This window comes from Sarcophilus harrisii, chromosome 1, assembly GCF_902635505.1.
Source record: "Sarcophilus harrisii chromosome 1, mSarHar1.11, whole genome shotgun sequence".
NCBI lineage: Eukaryota > Metazoa > Chordata > Mammalia > Dasyuromorphia > Dasyuridae > Sarcophilus > Sarcophilus harrisii.
Window position 1 is genome coordinate 363,107,375 of NC_045426.1, and position 19,965 is coordinate 363,127,339.

The 19,965-nt window shown below is 38.6% G+C and overlaps 1 protein-coding gene across 5 annotated transcripts in view; it reads left to right on the top strand.

The window, feature by feature from the left end:
- Nucleotides 1–13,570, top strand: part of DYM (dymeclin) — a 525,071-nt gene extending 511,501 nt beyond the window's left edge. For all 5 annotated transcript variants that reach the window (XM_031945966.1, XM_031945964.1, XM_031945968.1 and 2 more), the window contains one exon: nucleotides 10,620–13,570. In XM_031945966.1, the coding sequence (XP_031801826.1) occupies nucleotides 10,620–10,769 (150 nt within the window). In that variant the 3' untranslated portion in view covers nucleotides 10,770–13,570. The remainder of the gene's footprint in view (nucleotides 1–10,619) is intronic.
- The last annotated feature ends 6,395 nt before the right edge of the window (nucleotides 13,571–19,965 follow it).

A 19,965-nucleotide genomic window follows, 5' to 3' on the forward strand; every position in this document is an offset into this window, starting at 1 on the left:
AAATGCAAGGTCCCAAGAGGCAGAGTCTGTTTCATTTTGTCTTTATATTCCTAACGCTGATTACATATCAAACACTTAGTAAATGCTAATTGAATTGAATTAAATTGAACTAATTTTTTAAAGCTGCATTCTTAATCAGATTAGCTAAAGAATATTTTTTTCAATTATGAATAGTTTACATCTACTTTTAAAAAGCATGTGGCACACCTTTGAGAAATGCTTTATTGCAAGAAGGAAAAAATGGGCAAACTCATTGTACCTTCAAAAGTTGGGTGATTAACCCCAGAGGGCATGTTGGGGTCCTTTTTTTTCCTTTCTTTTTTGGGGGTGAGGGGCCTGTTTCAGAATTTTCCTAATGGTTCTAAATACTTTTGAAAAGTGCCTGACAAAAAAAATCCAGCAAAGAGCAGCTTTTCCTAGCACATTAGGACTCTTCCAGGGGAGAGTAAAAATATTTCAAGAGTGTAGCACTGTGACCTAAACAAAGCTCAGGGTACAAACTTTAACTTGTTTTTCTGAAATAAGGATGAATTTGTAATACTCCAGTCATCAGTCAAGTCAGTCGTGATATATACTTGCAAGATATACTTAAAAGTAACAGACAACAGTCCAAAACTAGTTAATATATACAAGGATTTAAACTTGTGATTTTGGTTTGTTAGTTCTCTAAACTACTAAGTTAACAAGCTATAGACCATTTACACAAAAGCTATAGAATCATAGCATTTTGATCTAGAAGAGACCTTGAAGGCTACCTATCCCCACCCCACCCCCTCATTTTATAGATGAGAAAGCTTTATCTTTTTTTTTTTTTCAAGTTTTTGGGGAAAAAATTCTTTGCTTTTAAAGAAGTTTGTGGCCGATTCATACAACAATTGTGTATCCATAGAACAACCATGTAATTTTAATAGCTATGTAATATATGCAACTTGCCCACTGGATCAAGATTGCCACCTTAAGATTGAACAAATGCAATTATAAACAATAAATTAAAATATAAATTAAATAACAAATAAGTTAATTAAGCTGACACCAGAGTTGCAGAGGAGAGTAGGTGAAAGTTAGTTAACTAGTGGTATTTTTTTTTAATGTTTTATTCATGCTTTTTCCTTTTTTTTTTAAACTTCAATGGCATTTTCCAATGTTCACTTTCCTTACCCTTGTAATTTAAAAAAAAAAAGATAGCCAAACAAAACAAATCATTCCACTAGCCATGTCTGAAAAAAGTTTATATTTCATTCCCTACTTATTGTCTACTATCTCCCTGCCAAGAAGATGCTGCCATGTTTTTCTGTCCATCTTCTGAATCAAAATTAATTACTGTATTGATCAAAGTTATGAAGTTTTTCTATATTTCATCATTTAAATCTAACTTTGCCTATTTCATTGTGTATCAGTTGCTACACATCTTCCCTTTTTCTTAATTTCTCATATTCATATTTTCCTTGGGAATAGCACTATTTCATCACATTCATATAGCACAGTTTATTCACCCATTTCCTAACAGATGGCCATCCACTTTCTGTTCAGTTTTGGTTTTTATACCACAATAAATGTTCTGCTGTTTCTGACTTGAATCCTTCATTTTGCAGATAAAGAGCCTGATATCGAGAAAGATCAAATTATTTACCCAGGGACTTGAAGAAAGCTATAGGGAATATTGACAGTAAATGGAAAATAGGCAAATCATATTGAAATCACCTAAACAAACATATTATGTCTTTGGGGTTTTTTTTTTTAATAATACCATGTGGAGAGGATCATAAAAGATAAAATGAGAAAGTTTTATTATATAAAATGTAAAAGCTTTGCACAAACAAAACCAATGCGGTTAAATTTAGAAAGGATAACATACCTGGGGGGAAAAATCTTTGCAACAAGCTTCTCAAAAGTGTCATATCGAACATGTATAAAAAACTCATTAAAATATATAAGAATAAGAACCATGATATGAATCATCAGTTTTCAAAGGAAGAAATCCAAGCAATTGGCAATCCTATGAGGAAAATGCCCCAATTCACTAATAATCAGGAAAATGCAAATTGAAGCAACTCAGATTGGCAAATATGGTAGAAGAGGAAAATGACATATTTAAAAGGGCTTCAGAAAAGAGGTACTTAATGCACCATTGGTGAGGCTGTCTATTGGTCAATTTCTGGAAAATAATGTTGAATTTGCTCCCAAAGCTCCTATATTATGTACATACTTTGATCCACTACTTAGCCTGGATCCCAGAGAGATCAAAGGAAGAGGAACAGGAGCCAATTGTACAAAAATATGTGTAGCAGTTCTTTTTGTGGTGGTAAAGAACTGGAAAATGAGATATCCATCTACTGGGAAATAATGAAATAAATTATAATATATGGATATAATATAATATCGTTGCATCATAGGAAATGACTAAACAGGATAGTTTCAGTGGAAACTGTAAAGACCTCTACAAACTAATACAAATTAAAGCAAATAGAACCAGAAGAAAATTTATCCAGTGATAAGTTTATAAAGAAAACAACTTTGAAAGATTTTAGAATTCTGTTCAATACATGATATCCATGGTTTCATATTAATGTTTTATGAGCCACCAACCTGTCAGAGAGGTGTTACTCAGTTTTCAGAATAAGATACATTCTTAGACATAACCAGTGAAGAAATTTGTTTTACTTGATTATGCATATTTATTGTAGGGTTTTTGTTTTGTTTTTTTTCTTTTTCTATTTTGTGGTTGTTATTGCTGCTGTTGTTATTCAGAGGGGGACAGGATAGAAGTGGTAAGGAGAAAAAATGAACATTATTGGGAGGGGGAAATTAAGAAATACCACAAAAATATATAAAATAATACTGTTGAATATTTTTATAAGAATTCTGTCACACCATCTGATGGATGGTAAAGTTAGCCCCTGAGCTCCTGCTGTAGGTTTGCTTCAGTTGACAACAAGTGGAAGCATCATCATCTTTATTCCCAATTCACTATTTAATTCCAAATGTGTATTGGTTTCTGACTCCTTATCTTCAGTTATCTTCTTTTTCTGTATATGTATCACATAATCTCACCAAAAGGTAATTTACATGTAGTTCATACCCCATGGTCAGTCCAAGTGATTAATGAAGTAAAAAGGAGTGTGTTTAAATCTGAATTCTGGCATTTACTTAGTATGTTACCACAGAAGTCACTGAAATTTTGTAAGCCTCAGTTTCATTGTATATAAAATATTTATTTTACCTATTGCAAAGCACTCTGTAAACTTTTAAGTGCAATACAAATGTGAGCTACTATTAATGAGTATTTTACACAATTAATGTGCTATATAAATGTAATTGATTGTTATTATTGTGATATGTAGCCCTCTTTTACTCAGCAGCAAAACCAACATTTCACTTATCTTTTACCCTTTAGGAAAATATTACCAAATCTGAAAGTCTTATCCTTTCTAAGGTATTTTTATAAATGACTCTGTTATTTTAAATTTCCTCAGTACAATTTGGAACTATGTCCAAGTCAGTCAAACTATGTGTACCTTTTGAGGAAACAATATTATTACTTGGTCTGTGAATCCCAAAGAGATCAAAGAAAAGGGAAAAGGACTTATGTGTACAAAAGTATTTATAGTAGTTCTTTTTGTAGTGTCTAAGAATTGGAACTGAGGGGATGCCTATTAATTGGAGAATGGCTGAACAAGTTGTGATATATGATTTTAGTGGAATACTATTGTGCTTTAAGAAATGACATGCAGACAACAAGATTATATAATGATCATTTCTGATGAACATGGCTCTTTTCAACAATGAGATGATTCAGACCAGTTCCAATGATCTTGGGATGAAGAGAACCATCTACACCCAGAGAGAGGACTGTGAGAACTGAGTGTGGATCACAACATAGCATTTTCACTCTTTTTGTTGTTGTTCACTTACATTTTGTTTTCTTTCTCATTATTTTCTCCTTTTTGATTTTTCTTTGCAGCAAGATAGTTGTATGAATGTGTATGCATATTCTGGATTTAACATTTTTTGTCATGTTTAATATATATTGGAGGGACCTCCAATCTATCTGGGGGGAGAGGGTGGGAAATTATAACACAAGGTTTTGCAAGGGTTAATATATATCTTTTGAAAATCAAAAGGCTTTAATTTAAAAAAAAAGAAAAGAAAAGGAAAAGAAAAGAAATTACATTCAGGATGGTTTTAGAAAAACCTGGAAAGACTTAAATGAGTTGATGCAAAGTAAAGTGAGAACCAAAACATTGTACACAATAACAGCAATTTTGTAACAGTGATCAAATATGAAAGAGTTAGCTACTCTGATCAATGTAATGATCCAAGACAATTCCAAAAGACCAGTGATCAAAAATATTCTCCACCTCAGGAGAGAGAACCAATAAACTCTGAGTGTGGATTGAAGCTTCTCCCAAATGACATAGCTAAGTAATAATTGGGACCTGATCTCATAGTTCTTGATTCCCACTTCACTATTCTTTCCATGATCACTAAATTGATTACTAAATTACCATTGAAAAGCTGCCATAGATATCATCATTGATTAGTGAGAAAGAGTTGATAGTAAAATCAGGATACGATGATTACTGGTAGATAAACTGAATGGAAACTAGAATATACTTTCTAAAAAAAAAATTAATATAGAAATCAACTAATATGGAGAAAGGGTCTTTTCACTACTACCTAATACAAAAGATTTTGGCTATTGAAAAAACTATAACAGTTATTTACCCAGCCAATGTGAAATGTGTAATTTACTTTCAGATTAGTGTAACAGTCATGAAGTCATTCTTGCTGCTGCTAAGAAGTATCCTTCCCTTTGTGGGCCATCCATAGATGGTAAAATGAGTATTATTTCAAATATAAAGACAAAAGTAAAGAGTGAGGCAGTCTCACCTCCCTTTTCACCATAATATTAGAGGAATTTAATTGTTTGATAGGTGAAGTTATTTTCAGAGATGCTCCATCTTTAGTGATCCAGAAAGTGTTTCATTCATACACACTTTTATTTAGCATTTTAAAATAGCTAATCATCAGTGTTTCCCCCAGTGTCATAAAGGAACATGAACAGTTTTCCATGTCAGATCATTAAATATTTCCTGCTAACATAGCTTAATTGCAAATAATTTCTGTATAAGCAGTTTCAAATTGTTTGAGTTCCCCATTTTACAGCTCTTAGAGACTACATATGGCAGGAAAATAGATGTTTTTTCCCACATCCTTGAATAAAACCCTTCAGAAGAAACTCCCCCAAATATGTCACTGGATGGAAAAGATCTTTCATTTTCTTGAGTCAATTCATTTCAAAAAAACACCTTTTGCTTTCTTAGTGGTTTTCTGGAGGTCTTGGAAGCAGCTTTCTTTTCAGTTCAGTAATCACCACGAGAATAGCCAGGTGTTAAAGGCCAAATTCTTTGTTGCCTCTTTGCCTGGGGCTGGGCAGCTTTCTGGAGAGCCTTTCGGACCAGCCTTGGTCTCAGTGAGGGAAGTGCAGGAGGCCAGGCCAGCCACCAGGCACCTAACCGAGGTTGGAATTGAATTTCTCTCTCTCCTTTCCTCCAAGAGCTTGAGCTCCTAGTTTATATGCTCTACACTGAGTATAAACCAATCATTATATCACTAGGAAACCATTATTTGTTGTAAGATTAAATCAATCATACTGAATTTAAAGAACTATTAATTGAGTGCTAAACTAGATAACCGTGGTCTCATCAATTCTACTGACTTAACACCTTGTAAGAAAGTGTGAGCGGAGAAAAACTCTTGGACCTTTTATTTATGAATTTCTAGGATGCTGATATTCTAAGTGAAAAAGAAAAACTATTGAAGTTTTTTCCCCTATACATATTGCCTGTCAAAACCACTTCCTGTTCCCAGAAAGAACTGAGGTATGGGGGAAAGTAAAACACTTATTAACCTTTCCATTTATAACAGGAATATAATTTCCCCTCTTCAAATGTAGGATCCCTCAAGATTTCTTTATTGATCTTATTATTATGGTTATATCTGCTATTACTTTATTCAGAATTTGGTAATAACTGGTGATAATTCAGAATTTGGTAATAATTTTTGGCCCTAAAAAGTTACTCTCACTTGAAAAGTTGGGGAAGGGGGAAAGAGAAAAATCTAGGGCACCAGTGAACATCTAAAAATTTCTTTTTCTTTAATTCTTTAATCCAGGGTGTGAAAGGGTCTTCAAGAGAAGGGCTTTACTGATACCACAGTTGATGAGTATCTCTCAGTAAGCAAGCTAAAAACAATGAAGAATCCCTGAACAAATACAGTTAAAAGAACAATATCGAATGTGATTCTTTAAATTCCCCTAAAAATCTCCTGTGATCCTTAAAATTTGTCTTACTTTTCATAATAAGAAGTTTGAGATAAAGAAAGCCTGGGATTTTGCAAATATTGATGTTGAAAGGAAGAATGGAGGTGGGGCAAAGAGAATGCTCGGGTGTGGGCCATCTTTAAAATCTTAACAGAATACTCTCCAAGCTCATACCTAGAGTCATCTGGGTTTGGTTTTAATTGTAGTTGTATAGGTAGGTGTTATTTGTGTTAAGCTGATGTGTTAAATTAACATGGATGAATGCACAAGGAAGGTGTCTAAATACTTATTTCCATGTTTTTGTTGCTCCCTCAGGCACAGACAAGCACTAGGAGTCCATGTAAAAATAAATCTGAATACCAGTTAGTCAAAGGAGTGTGCTTTTGGCCCAGCAAAAAGCTATACACTGAGCTAGCAGGAAGCCAGAAGGAACTCTATTGCCATTCTTAATCAAAACCAGCCCCTGGCTCTCTTCTTCCTTATCTAACTCCAAATAAAAGTGGTAGTTTGTTCCTAGTCTTTTTTTTTTTTTTTTTGCTGAGGCAATTGGGGTTAAGTGACTTGCCCAGGGTCACATAGTCAGGAGGTGTTAAGTGTCTGAGGTCAGATATGAACTCAGGTCCTCTTGACTTCAGAGCTGGTGCTCTATCCCCTGTGCTATCTAGCTGCACCGTTTATTTCTAGTTTTAACCATATCCTTATAACTAATGAAATGACTGCAATTTTATCTTCTGTTGACCTGTAGCTTTGAGTTGAGTTTCTGCCAAACAATTGGAATAGGTTGGAACTCTTCTCTGTGGAAGCAGGTATTATAAGGTAGAGGCAGTGGGCAGGACAGCAGAGAAGTCTGGCTGTTTGTTTTTTTCTCACCCAGGGCCCTAACCAATCCTGACTTTTCTAAAATAAATGACCGCCCACTTGCCACTACATAGCTGATCACATGGTCTAGGGGTCCTTGAACTTTTTAAAGAGGGAGCCAGTTCACTGTCCCTCAGACTGTGGGGGGGCCAGACTATAGTAAAAACAAAAACTTTGTTTTGTGGGCCTTTAAATAAAGAAACTTCATAGCTCTGGGTGAGGGGTATAAACGTCCTCAGATGCGGCATCTGGCCGCAGACCTTAGTTGAGGACCCCTGGATCCTACACTATAGGTACGCAGTTTGAAAACTGGCCTAGAGCAAAGTTTCTTAAATTGTAGATTGAGACCCCTTATGGGATCACGTAACTGAAAGTGGGGTTTGTGAAATTATGATTTATTATCAGTAGTTGTTTGATTTGTATACCTATTTTATATATCCATATATCCTACATAAAGGGTCACATAAAAATTTTGGGGATGAAAAGACGTTGTGAGTAGAAAATGTTTAAGAAGCCCTGGTCTAGAGTGCTTCGAAGCCTGTGAGCACAACCAGGAGTTGGGACTGTAGTCTAAACTATCTTGTGGCTGGGCAGAAGAACCTGCTTCTATCTGTTGTTCTAAAAGAGGATACTCCTAAAGTATGGGACTTAGGGATCTGAAGAGTCCCATACTGTACATACATCTTGCTGATTGGTAGGATCGTGATTTTAAAGCTGGAGGGAACTTTAGAGGTCATCTCTACCCAGGTTTTTTTTCTCACTTGGAATGCCCCTTCTTTGGCAACCTGTGGCCAGTTTCTTTAACCTCAAAACAACTTTCTTTGAAAGCTTTTCCCCACTCTAAAGGGCAGCTACATGATGAAGCAGATAGGCCTGTGGGCCAAGAGTCAGGAAGAACCAAATTCAAACCTTGCCTTACCCCTTTGCCTCAGTTTCCTCATCTATAAAATGGAGATAATAATGGTACCCATCTACTAGGATCATTGTACATATCAAATGAGATAATAATTGTAAAAGGGCAAAGCATAATGTCTAGCACATAGTAGGCCACATATAAATGTTATCTGTTGTTTTTCCTATTGTTGTTATTCTTTATAGTGTATTATTGGTGCCCACTACATTCATCACTATTTGATATAATATTAACTCATATATTAATTACCCTGAATGGTTCTGAATAGATTTTATATTCACCTATTTATCCTCCCCCTGCAAGAATGTAAACACTTCAAAGGGAGAGACAATATTCCCATTTTTTGTATTATCACTGACCCATCCAAAGTACCTACACAGTACTCTGCAGGACAGTCATTTCTTGAATGAAGGCCTAAAAGTACTTAGGAGCACAAAGTAAGATGGGAAGGTTTCTGCATCTCATAGGTAGCTGGTGGATCAGGTAGGCACAAGTTCAAATCCAACCCCAATCATTTGCTAGCTATGTGACCCTGAGCACATAGCTCTTTGCTTCAGTTTCCTCAACTGTAAAATAAAAATAATAGCAGCACCTATCTCCCAAGATTGTTGTGAGGATCAAATGAAATAAAATTTGCAAAAGCATTTAGTGGCACGGTGCCTGGTACATAATAGGTACCATATACATTTTTATATTCTCTTTCCCTCTGCCTCCATTCTCTCTGTATCTAGGGCAGTATTTTTAAATTACGTGTTCTCCACAAAGAGTTAAATGGAATAAGATCTGGCCCACACCTTGGACTAAGTTATTCAATAACTACCTACACAAACACCCACAATAGTCCAAGCTGCACCATCTTTCAGGGCCTGGAAAGGATTAAGGGCTGCTCCTCACCTTTGCTGGAACTCCCCACACCCCTGCTCCCTCCCCCTGGTCCTCCAAATCCTTAGGCATACCTGGAGACATAGATCAGCCTACCTCTACATGAGACAACTGGAAAAAAAAAAAAAAAAAAACACCTTCTCCGGGCCTGGGAAGCCAGCTGCTCTAGTTTTTACTCAGTTAGCAGAAGTAGGTTAGCAGTAAAAATAGAAACTCAAAAGCCCCAAATCATGATCAGGTGCTAAAACCCAAGTGCTACCTTGGGATTGCTATACCTCACACATTCTCACTTGTCAGACAATTGGAACTGAAAGATGCAAATTTTTTCACATGGAAATTGGTTGGCAGAAAAATGAGGACATCATTTATCTCTGAGCTCCTCTACCAGCTCCAGCCCTTCCAGCCTTCCAGCATGCAGTGGGATTGTCTCCTCCCCATCTGAAAAGCAGGGGTCCCACGCAGTCACCCAGAATCGTTAGCAGCAAGGGTGCCTCTGACTTACATGAGTGTCAGAGACCCTATCAGTCTTACTAACTACTGCCACACTTACCTTAACTTTATCTTGAGCTCAGACCTAAGAAAGCCTGCCAACGCCAGGCCGGTTGTGCCCTGAATAACATGTCTCCCAGATAGAGCAGATCTGAGTTGTAGAGTCCATGATGTATACTGGAGCTTTCACTTGCTTCCCTTCGTGGCATTGCCCTGCCTCCTCCTGAGGCCCCCATCCTCGTAGGTGCCCATTCCTAAACTCTTGCTCTCAGCTAGCTGTCAGCTAATCCTTTTTGTTGTTGTTCAGTCGTGTCAGGAAACTGAAACAAACAAGTTAAGTGATTTGCCCAGGATCACACAGCTAGTGAGTGTTAAGTCCGGCTAGCTCCCTGGAGGCCTCGGGATCAGCCAGAGTTAGGATAAGCAAAAGTCCTTGGTCTTCGGGGGAGAAGTGAAAGGGATGGACAGAACTGCCACAAGCTGGCCACCAACCCCCTTCTCCTGGTCTTGCTGCAAAGTGAAGTTCTCTCCCTCCCTCACTCCATCCCCTAATCCTTACCTATAATTCTCTTAACCCCAAACATTGAGCCAGCATTAACTGTGAGAAGAGCAATTCCAAACATATGCTAATAGTCAGTCAAATAGGTAATTAGCCTTAAGTGCTGGGTTGTCTGATTCAGGCACACCTTTTAAGAGTTTCAGCCCTTTACAAGTGAGTATATGAAGCCAAATTTGAACTCAGTCTTCTTGACTCCAGGCCATTTCCCCTTCTATAAACTAGCAAAGTATAATTGAACCCCTCCAAAGGTATTTGTATTTTCACCAGAAATGCTTGAAAACCGGAATGCTTTGAGGATCCTCAGGAATAACTTTCTAGTGGAAGAGGAGGCCTGAGTCCTGCCCACAAATCACATCACACAGGCTACAGCCTCTCTGCCTACACATGGTTACAACTTTGCACCTACAAAGGATTAATTCTGTTCCTCATCACTGTTGTCCCTGTGCAGAGGGAGGGTTTGAGAGGGCACATTGTCTGGTAGTGAGAACAGTTTGGTATTAAATCATTTTTCTTGTTGTTTTTGTTATGGGGCATGAGGGGTACAAGAAAATATTCAAGTGTAACAGGGAATTACATTTATATTGTTCTATTTTCAGAAATTTCCAGAGCTGAAGTTCAAGTATGTAGAAGAGGAGCAGCCTGAGGAATTCTTCATCCCCTACGTCTGGTCTCTTGTGTACAACTCAGCTGTTGCCCTATACTGGAACCCCCAGGACATCCAGTTATTCACAATGGATTCAGGCTGAGGGCCTGGCCCCAGCCTTCTTCCCTTCCTACCCCGTCCCACCCCATGCAAAGCAACTCTTCTAGTTACCTATTCCTGGAGGAGGCAGGCCTGTGCATACTCTAGACCTGAGGCTTACAGAGAATGGAGCTTTCTAACCTTGTATAGTTTTTGACTTTGACATTTCACACCAGATAGTAGGAAAGCACCAAGTATAGAATGTGGCACAAAAAAAGAAAAGGACAAAAAACACAATAAGAATAAAAGTATGATATGTGACCTTTAATTTTATTTCTCAACAGAAAACTTAGAGCTTATCCAGAGAATTGATGCTTTAGGAACTCAGCATAATACTGCTTACAACTTGTTCAAGTGTTCAGAGAGACTTTGAGATGGCATGGGGGAAGAGGTCATTTGGGGTATTTTGTTTGGTTTTTGTTTGGGGGTTTTAATACTAAGAATGGGTAAATGAGAAAAAGCCAAGTTAAACTGACTGGACAGGGATTCAAGGAAATGAAACTTAAAATCATATAAATCTGGTTACCTTTCAAGGAGGCCTTCTTTTATTTAACCAGCTTTGTGTATTTATTTTCCTTTGCTTCTCTATGCAAATCATCCTCTCAAAGCAAAAAAAGGATTCCTTGCTCTAAAGCTGTCCTTGCTCTCTGAACAGGAATTAAAATAGAGGCCAAGGGGAATGCCTGTGAATTGATCTACTGTGTATTGGGCATTGGGAGAAGAGGTTAATTTTTAAAAGCAACTTATTTTGTTGCTTTCTGGGAGTCAGGAGGAAAGGGGTGAGCTCAATTCAATTCATTCAGTGAACATTGATTAAGCCCTAACTTAGGTACTTTGCTGGGCGGGGATTACAGAAATAAAAACTACCACAATCCCCTCCCCTCCCCACCGACCTCCTAAGGATCATGTCTGATGGGGGAAACAGCCATGTACACAAATAACTGAGTCAGGGTGGAATAAGGTCAAAGGAGAGTGCCAGACAAAGGGTTCCGAGAAATTTAAGGGAGACTGTTGAAGCTAGGGTGGGATCAGAGAGGCCTTCATGATGGAGGTGGCTCTAACAGCCAAATCCTTTGGAAGACGAAAAGCACGTGTTTCTCTTCCCACGGGATGAGAAAGCCTTCTTGCTTGTATATCTCTTCTCCCCGCTCCTTCCCTCCCCCCCCCCCCCCCCCCATTGAACTGATTCAGCCAAAAAGGGAATGCTCAGGAAGGATCTTCAGTGAGGGAGACAGCGACGGGCCCCTTGGCCGCCGTCTAACTTCAGCCTCTACCATCTGCAGCTTGTTCATCTCAGAAGCTATAGACTTGGGAGAAAAGGGGGAAAATATCCAGACTGGTATTTTTTTTTTTTAAGATATTTAGACTTGCTGTATTCTTTTCAATGAAAAAAGCAAAATGTCAGGCAGTTAATGTTAGACGGGAATCTCCTTTTTCAAACCTATTCTCATTTGGTGTCTTTCTGGGAACAGCATCCTTCAGGATCAGAGATCCAGGATGACTTGGGGCTACTGGCTTTTTCAAATGACCTTCTAACCAGCTTTTTTCATTCAATCCCTCCCCACTTAAAAAAAAAAAAAATAAGATCAGCTACATTGTGAGAGTTAACATTCACGTAGAGTTATCTGCTGTCCAAACTCCTTTCCTCTCTTCCCCAATGTGAGCCTCCCAACAGCCACAGGAGTTAAGAACAGATCAGCATCATCGTGTTTGAGCACGACCATCCAGAGGCAGCGACACTCACCTCACTGACCTAGTTAGGGGCAGCCCTAGCACTTGGGCTCCAGTCAGCCAGCACCCTTCCCCTCTAGGGCCGAGGCTCCTTCCCTGCTCCTATGTTAGGTAAGCACGAATAGTATTGGTGTGTGGAAGAATCGTGCCCTTAGCTACTTTCCCCTTCCATCTCTAGCTTTGGGCAAGAGGCCTCTCCCTGTAGAAAGAGGAAATCCTCTGATTATCGGCTTAAGTAAAAGTTGCATTTAGGGTGGGCTTAGAAAATGGTTCACAGCTTTGAAAATGATGAGCAGAATGGCTGATGTGGTGGTTTGAGCTTTGAGCTTTGGCCTTTCCCCATTGGAAGGACCAAGAAGTTTGGCAGAGCCGACCTCTCCTCCCACCCCACCTGAATGGGACTTTTGGGCCCTCACTCAAGTATAAGAGAAGAGTTACTTAAGGGCTTCAGCAGGAATAAAATCGTGACTGGAGCTCGGTGGCCTTGCTGGTCATTAGATCTAAGGGAGTCAGGACACAGCCCCACTGACAAGCTTCCCCTCCCCCCTGCCATCTGGCTTCTCCCAGCTGATGTTCTCCTAAGCTTAAGTGGAGCAAGTCAGTGCCCCAGCAAATCATTTTCTTTCTGTCTCTCTTTTTTTAATTAACCACACAGTAGAGGGATTCAGCCGACCAGCAACACAGCTGGGGCCAAAGCCTCCAACTAAAACAGGAGAGGCGGACAATTACCAGAGCTACGTTGCCAGCCTAAGAGTGGTGGAGGCTGGGAGCCAAGGTGCATGAGTCTGCCCAGCTTCTCACCCACACTCACCCTCGCTCTGCCCTGAAAAACTGGCCATCTAGACACCCTTCCTTCCATACTCTGTGTGAGAGACTTATTGTCTCAAAATAAAAAAGGGGGGGGGGGCAAACAACTCAGATTACTCCTGTGTTCATTTTGTATGCCAATTTGCTTGGGGTGCATGATGGGGAGGGAGGACAGGGTGGAAACAGTTGAAATTTTTCTACTTATTTTACACCCAGTAGGAGATAATAAAATTATACTGCTTTCATTGGGCAGGGCTCTTGTGCTCAGGTGGGAATTATTTATTTCTTATTTTGGCCAAGAGAATGAAGTGATGGTGGATTATAGTTTTTGTTCCACGCAGCACTCTGGCACAGTACTTGTTTTTATGCCTTTTCTCCCCCTTTCAGCAGCCCAGTCCCTATCAAGAGTTCAAGACATTTTTGTGCTTTGTGTTTTTTTTTAAGAGCAAAATTTTGCTTTGACCAACTCACCTCTGCAGCCTAATGTGATTAATAATATTGTGCTTATTAAATGAAATTCCATTTATAGATCAGAAGTTTATTGGGATGGATGTAAGTTTTCTTCCTCTGAATCTATAGTACATGTTGCTGAGGAGGATGAAGAAGCCAGGTATCAATGAGATTCCTGTCAGAACTGGCAATAGTTAGGAGAGTAGGGACTCAAGGGTGAGAGTAAAGAACTAGGAAGAAGATCCAGAAAGATGAGATAAGGAGAAAGTGGAGGGGAAATAATAGAGTATCACACCTACCCTTTCCCTCACCCCCTTCAGAAGCTTTGAAAAAGAATACAAGCTAAAGAAAAAAAAACACATTTGGAAAAATAAAAAACTCTAATAAACTTCTTCAAAAGCATGCTTATGAACAACATTGTGCTTTGGGGTCTATTTAGTACAGGATTTAAGCCAGATCTCCCGTTCTTCAAGGTTAGTCAGTAATCCAACTATTTTGGGGGAGGTTTGTGCTACATCACATCCCTTTGAGAGGAAGTCACTTCTCTACTGAATTACCAAGTTGTGAAACTGCTCTCATCCAACAGTGGATAGAGTGCTGGGCTTGGAGTTCAAACCCTGCCTCAGACACTTCCTAGGGATAATAATAGCACCCACTTCCCAAGTTGGTTGTGAGAATCAAATGAGAATTGTAAAGGGCTCAGTCACAAAAAGGGCTGTACAAATGTTTGCTGTTTTTATTATCTACTCTAATCCCCACTGAAAAGGCATCTCCCTCTACCATCACCCACAGACAGACATCCTCAGAGCTGTACCTAGCCATCTGGGCACTCACTGCAAGGACTGTGAGAGAGAACTGGACACTTATGGCCCAAGAAAGACTCATGGGGGCTTTGGCCACCAGACCACTATCGGGCAGTTTCCTGTCCTAAGCATTCTTACTAAATAGGTATTAAGTGGATCAGTGAGCATTTCTTAAGGCCAACTATGCCCCAAGCACTGTGCTAAACGCTGGCCATACAAAAAGAGTCCAATGTCAGCCTTTCCTGATTTCAGCATCCTGGGGCTGCCCTGCCCTAATTAGTCTCTCCTGGAGGACCAGCTAGGTGTGGCCAATGGATAGAACTCTGGGCCCAGTCAGGAATACCTCAGTTCAAATCTGACCTTCCACACATACTAGTTGCATGACTCTGGGCAGGTCACATAACTCTGTTTGCCTCAAAATTCTCATCTGTAAAATGGGCTGGAGAAGGAAATGGAAACCACTCTAGTATCTTTACCAACACATGAAAAGTTGGAAATGAATGGACAACAAAAGACTCCTTGGAGACAGCAAAAAAGGGACCCTAGGCAGCTGGTTTCACTTCTTCCCTAATATCTCTTTTTCTGAATTTTACTTTACATTGAACTTAAATCTGCTTCTTTCCAACTTCCTCTCATTGCTTCATATTTTAACTTCTTGGGGTCAGGCTAAAGAAGTTTTAATTCCTCTTCCACATGAGAATCCTTCACGTACCAAAGAGACCACTTATGAGCCCCCCGAGTCTTTTCTAGATGAAACATCCTAAATTCTTTCAATGCTTTTATTTTCTTACTGGTTATTACTGTTTTCTCTGAATGGATTTCCAAATATGAGTGACCTGATCACAGTGCTCCTTTTCTGGCCCCATCAAAGTGGAGTATGGAGGGACTTTCACTTCTCTGGTACTTGATGCTTTCTCTGCTTCTATAGTGCATGCAGCCTGAGATCCCCTTTTTAACTGCTATGTCATCCCACTAACTCAATACAAGTGACTAAATCCCCTCCCAGTTTTGGTTAGGTTTGGTTTGGTTTCATGTTGTCTAGCCATTTCTTCCCCTTCTTTACTTGTGCAGCTAATTTTTTTCTTAACCCCCAAGAGTAGGATTTTTGCTTTATCCATGTTTAATTTCATATTCAAATCAGCCCCAAGTATCACTTGTTGGACTTTAGGGGGATCCTAACTGTCATCCAGTGTGTTCCCTATTAGTTTTGGTATCATTTGAAGAATCAGTGAGCATATCATCTAAACTTTTATCCAAATCACTGCTAAAAAGTGGGATAGAACAGATCTAGCAACAAACTCCTGGGACACTTCACTCCCAATCCCCATTAGGGTTCCATGATCACCTCTGAAAGCTCCTTCCTCCTAGACATTGCCCACAGCTTAGGAGACAGCCAACTAATGGAGTCCAAAGTATGATTTATGCTCCCAAACAGTCAAGGTGTCTATAAACAAATAACCAAGCATAGAGAACATAATCTGCTCAACTATACTTTCTTTTTTAAAAATCAAGAGCATCACAAATAGCAGGTATACTTCAGAGTGAGAAGTCTACTGCATTTGCAATCTTATTTGAGCCATCCCAAAATCCTTTGAGGTAGACAGAGGTGTATTTTGTCAGTGTTTGTTTAGATCTCTGGGAAACTGCTGGCTCCCACCCTTCAAGGAAGGGCAAATGATGGTAGTGTCCCCAGTTATTGGCCCTACCAGTTACCTTCCCCTTACACAGACCTGATTTCCTGACAGCATAGTCTGAACCTATCCTATCCCTCATTGCTCCATACCATCCTGAATAGTCCATGAGAATTATTCCTGAATCTATGACTTTTGTTTCTTAACCAATCAATAAACATTTAAGTGACTACTATGTGCCAGGCACTGTACTAAGCATTGATGATATAAAAAGAGGCAAAAGACAATCCTTGCTCTAAAAGAAGAAACAAAATTTGAATAAAGTAATACAAAGTAAATTATATGCAGAAAATGAGAGAGAAGGCATTAGAATTAAGAAGGATTGAGGAAAGTTTTCTGTAAAACATAGAATTTGGATTGGGAAGCCAAAGAGGTCAGTAGTCAGAATGTTCCAGGCATGGGGGACAGCTGGACCAAAAAAATGCCTTGAGTAGAAATGGAGTATCTTATTGGAGGAATAGCCAGGAGGTCAGTGTCACTGGTTTCAGCAGTGTAGGATGTGGAAACCACAATGTAGGAGGGGGCTAGACTATGAAGGGCTTCTAATCCCCCCCTAAAAAAAGAGCCTTTGTATTTGATTCTCAAGGCAATGGGGAACCCCTGAAATGTGCTCTCCATTGCTCCAGTTTCTACTCATGCTTTTTTTCTCCCCCTGAGGCAATTGGGGTTAAGTGACTTACCCAGGGTCCCACAGCCAGATTTTTTTTTTTACTTCAGGGCTAGTGCTCTGTCCACTGTACCACCTGGTTGCCCCTCTACTCATGTTTTAAGGGTATTTCTTGCCTTCCCTACAAAACCTTCTCTGGAGACTTCAGAAAACAGCCAATATGACAGAATATAGGAAGCAGTTGAACTCTCTCAACATTCCCCTCCAAAAATGTTAAAATAATGTCTCAAGTCAAATACTGGAGCAGCAGAGCCAAGAGAAGGTCAAAGTGAGACAATCTGGGAAGTAAAAAAGAGGTCTGTCACACTGAATTGGGAATTTGGGTCTGGCATAGTGCCTACTGGCAGCAACACCCATTGTGGGCCTTGGAGGCAGCAGTGGCAGCTTGGGGAGCTCCCAAGCCGAGGACAGTGAGGGGAGCTGGCACCTGTCAGAGAGAGCTTACAGAGGATTCCAGGGCAGCACTCAATGCGGGAAAGGCACTTTTGGCCACTCCATTGATTATACCCACTTCCAGTTCTAGGCCAAAGAGGAATACTTTCAATCCCAAGGGAGCAAGGACCCTGAGAAGTAATATTGCTTTTGGTCCCAAGGGATCAGGAACCCTGGGGTGTAGAATTGCTTGTGGCTGCAAGGGATCAGAGTCCCTTCCTGGGTAAGGACTAAGGCATGAATCAAGAGAGCAGTGACCACACCTTTCCCTGGATCACACTTTGAAAGCACTGAAAACATCCAAACAACCCTCCAGAACTAGTTCTGAAAACAGCAGTGCAAAAAGTCTGAAGCATAGAACAATGTATCCCTCCCACCATCCTCCTACCGCCTCTTCAAACCCAGAAAAAGAGTCCATCTTTAACTTAACGTTCAAAATCAAGAAATAGCCTAGAAAAATGAGCAAACAAACAAAAGAAAAAGAACCTGACCTTAAAAAACTACTCTGGTGGCAAGACACAAACTTGGGAAGAAGACAATGACGTCAAAAGAACTATAAGCAAAGCTTCAAAATAAAAATTGTAAATTGGACACAAACCCAACAAGAATTCCTAGAAGAGCTTAAAAAATTATTTTCAAACTGAAACTCAAATGAGGAAAATATGGGGAAAGAAATTAGAGCAGTACAAGAAATTTTTGAAGACAATTAACAGATTAGTAAAAGAGGAACAAAAAAATACTGGAAAAAAATGGGCAGAATTGGCCAAATGTCCAAAAAAGATATGAAATATATTAATGAAAATAACTCTTTAAAAGTAGAGTTGGCCAGATGGGAAAATAGGTACAAAAGAAAGAAAATAATTCCTTAAAAATTAGAATTAGGCAACTGGAAGCCTATGCTTCCATGAGACAACAAAAAATAATAAAGTCAAAAGCACAAAAAATAGAAGAAAATATGAAATGCCTCCTTAGGAAAAAAATTACATGGGAAATAGATGAGAGATAATTTTTGAATTATTAGACTGTCTGAAAGTCATAGTCAAAGAAAGAACCTAGCACATCATATTTCAAGAAATTAAAAAAAAAAAAAAAACTACCCTGATAACCTAAAACTGAGGGCAAAATGGAAATTGAAAAAAAATTCATTCATCAAATTGAGTGGATGCCCATCAGTTGGAGAATGGCTGAATAAGTTATGATATATGAATGTTATAGAATGTTAATTTTCTATAAGAAATGATCAGGAGGATGATTTCAGAAAGGCCTGGAGAGACTTATATGAACTGATGCTGAGTGAAATGAGCAGGACCAGGAGATTTTTGCACCTGGTGACAAGATTAGATCAATTCTGATGGACGTGACTCTTTCCAACAATGAGGTGATTCAGGCCAGTTCCAATGATTCTTGTGATGAAGAGAGCCATCTACACCCAGATAGAGGGAACTGAATGTGGATCACAAAACAGCATTTTCACCCTTTCTGTTAATGTTTGCTTGCATTTTGCTTTCTTACTCGTTTATTTTCTTTTTTTGATATGATTTTTCTTGTGCAGCAAGAGAATTGTATAAATATGTTTACACATATTGGATTTAACATATATTTTAACATGTTTAACATATATTGGACTGCTTGCCATCTAGGGGAAGGGGTGAGGGGAAGGAGGAGAAAATCTGAAACACAAGGCTATGCAAGGGTCAGTATTGTCAAATTATCTGTGCATGTTTTTAAAAGCTTTATTAAAAAATTAAAAAGTCACTATTAAAAAATTAAATAGCTACTATTTACCATATTAATAAAAGGTACATTTATTCCTATGATTTTTAATGTTTATTAGCATAAATAAGTTTTGTATTTTTTCAAGTGTTTTCTGTATCCATTGATATAACCATTTATTTATTATTCTTAACATGATTGTAGCTTTATTACTTATATTTATCTCAATATTTTGCATCATATTCATTAGAGATATTGATTTAATGGGTTTTTTTTCTCTATCTTTCCCTTGTTTAGTAATTGGGACCATGTTTTGCTCATAGAAATAATTTTGTTGCATTCATTTTTTCTCATTTTTTAGAAATTAAATTTTCAATGTTGTAACTAAAAAAATTCACTCATTGACTCCTGAAAGGGATCCTAAAATGAAAGTCAAGGAGAAAAATATTGCAAATAGCCAGGGGAAAAAATTCAAATATTGCAGAGTTACAGGATTACAACCAAAAATTATATCCAGCAAAATTAAATATAATCCTTCAGAAGGGAAAGTAGACATTTAATGAAATAGAGTTCTTTTAAGCATTCTTGATGAAAAGATTAGGGCTAAATAGAAAATTTGACTTCCAAATCCAAGACTTTAGCATAAAAGAGTAAACATGAAAGAGAAATTATAAAGAACTCAATAAGGTTAAACTGTTTACATTCCTATATGGGAATATGATCCATGTAATTCCTAAGAACTTTTATCGTTATTAGAGCAGTTAGAAGAACTCTACATAGACACAAAGTGTAGGAATGAGTCAATTATGTTAGGATAATCTAAAAAAAAAATAAAAGAATGGGTGAGAAAGAAGAATACCCTGAGAGAAGAAGGAAAAGAAAGGAAAGAAATAGAAGAAATTATCT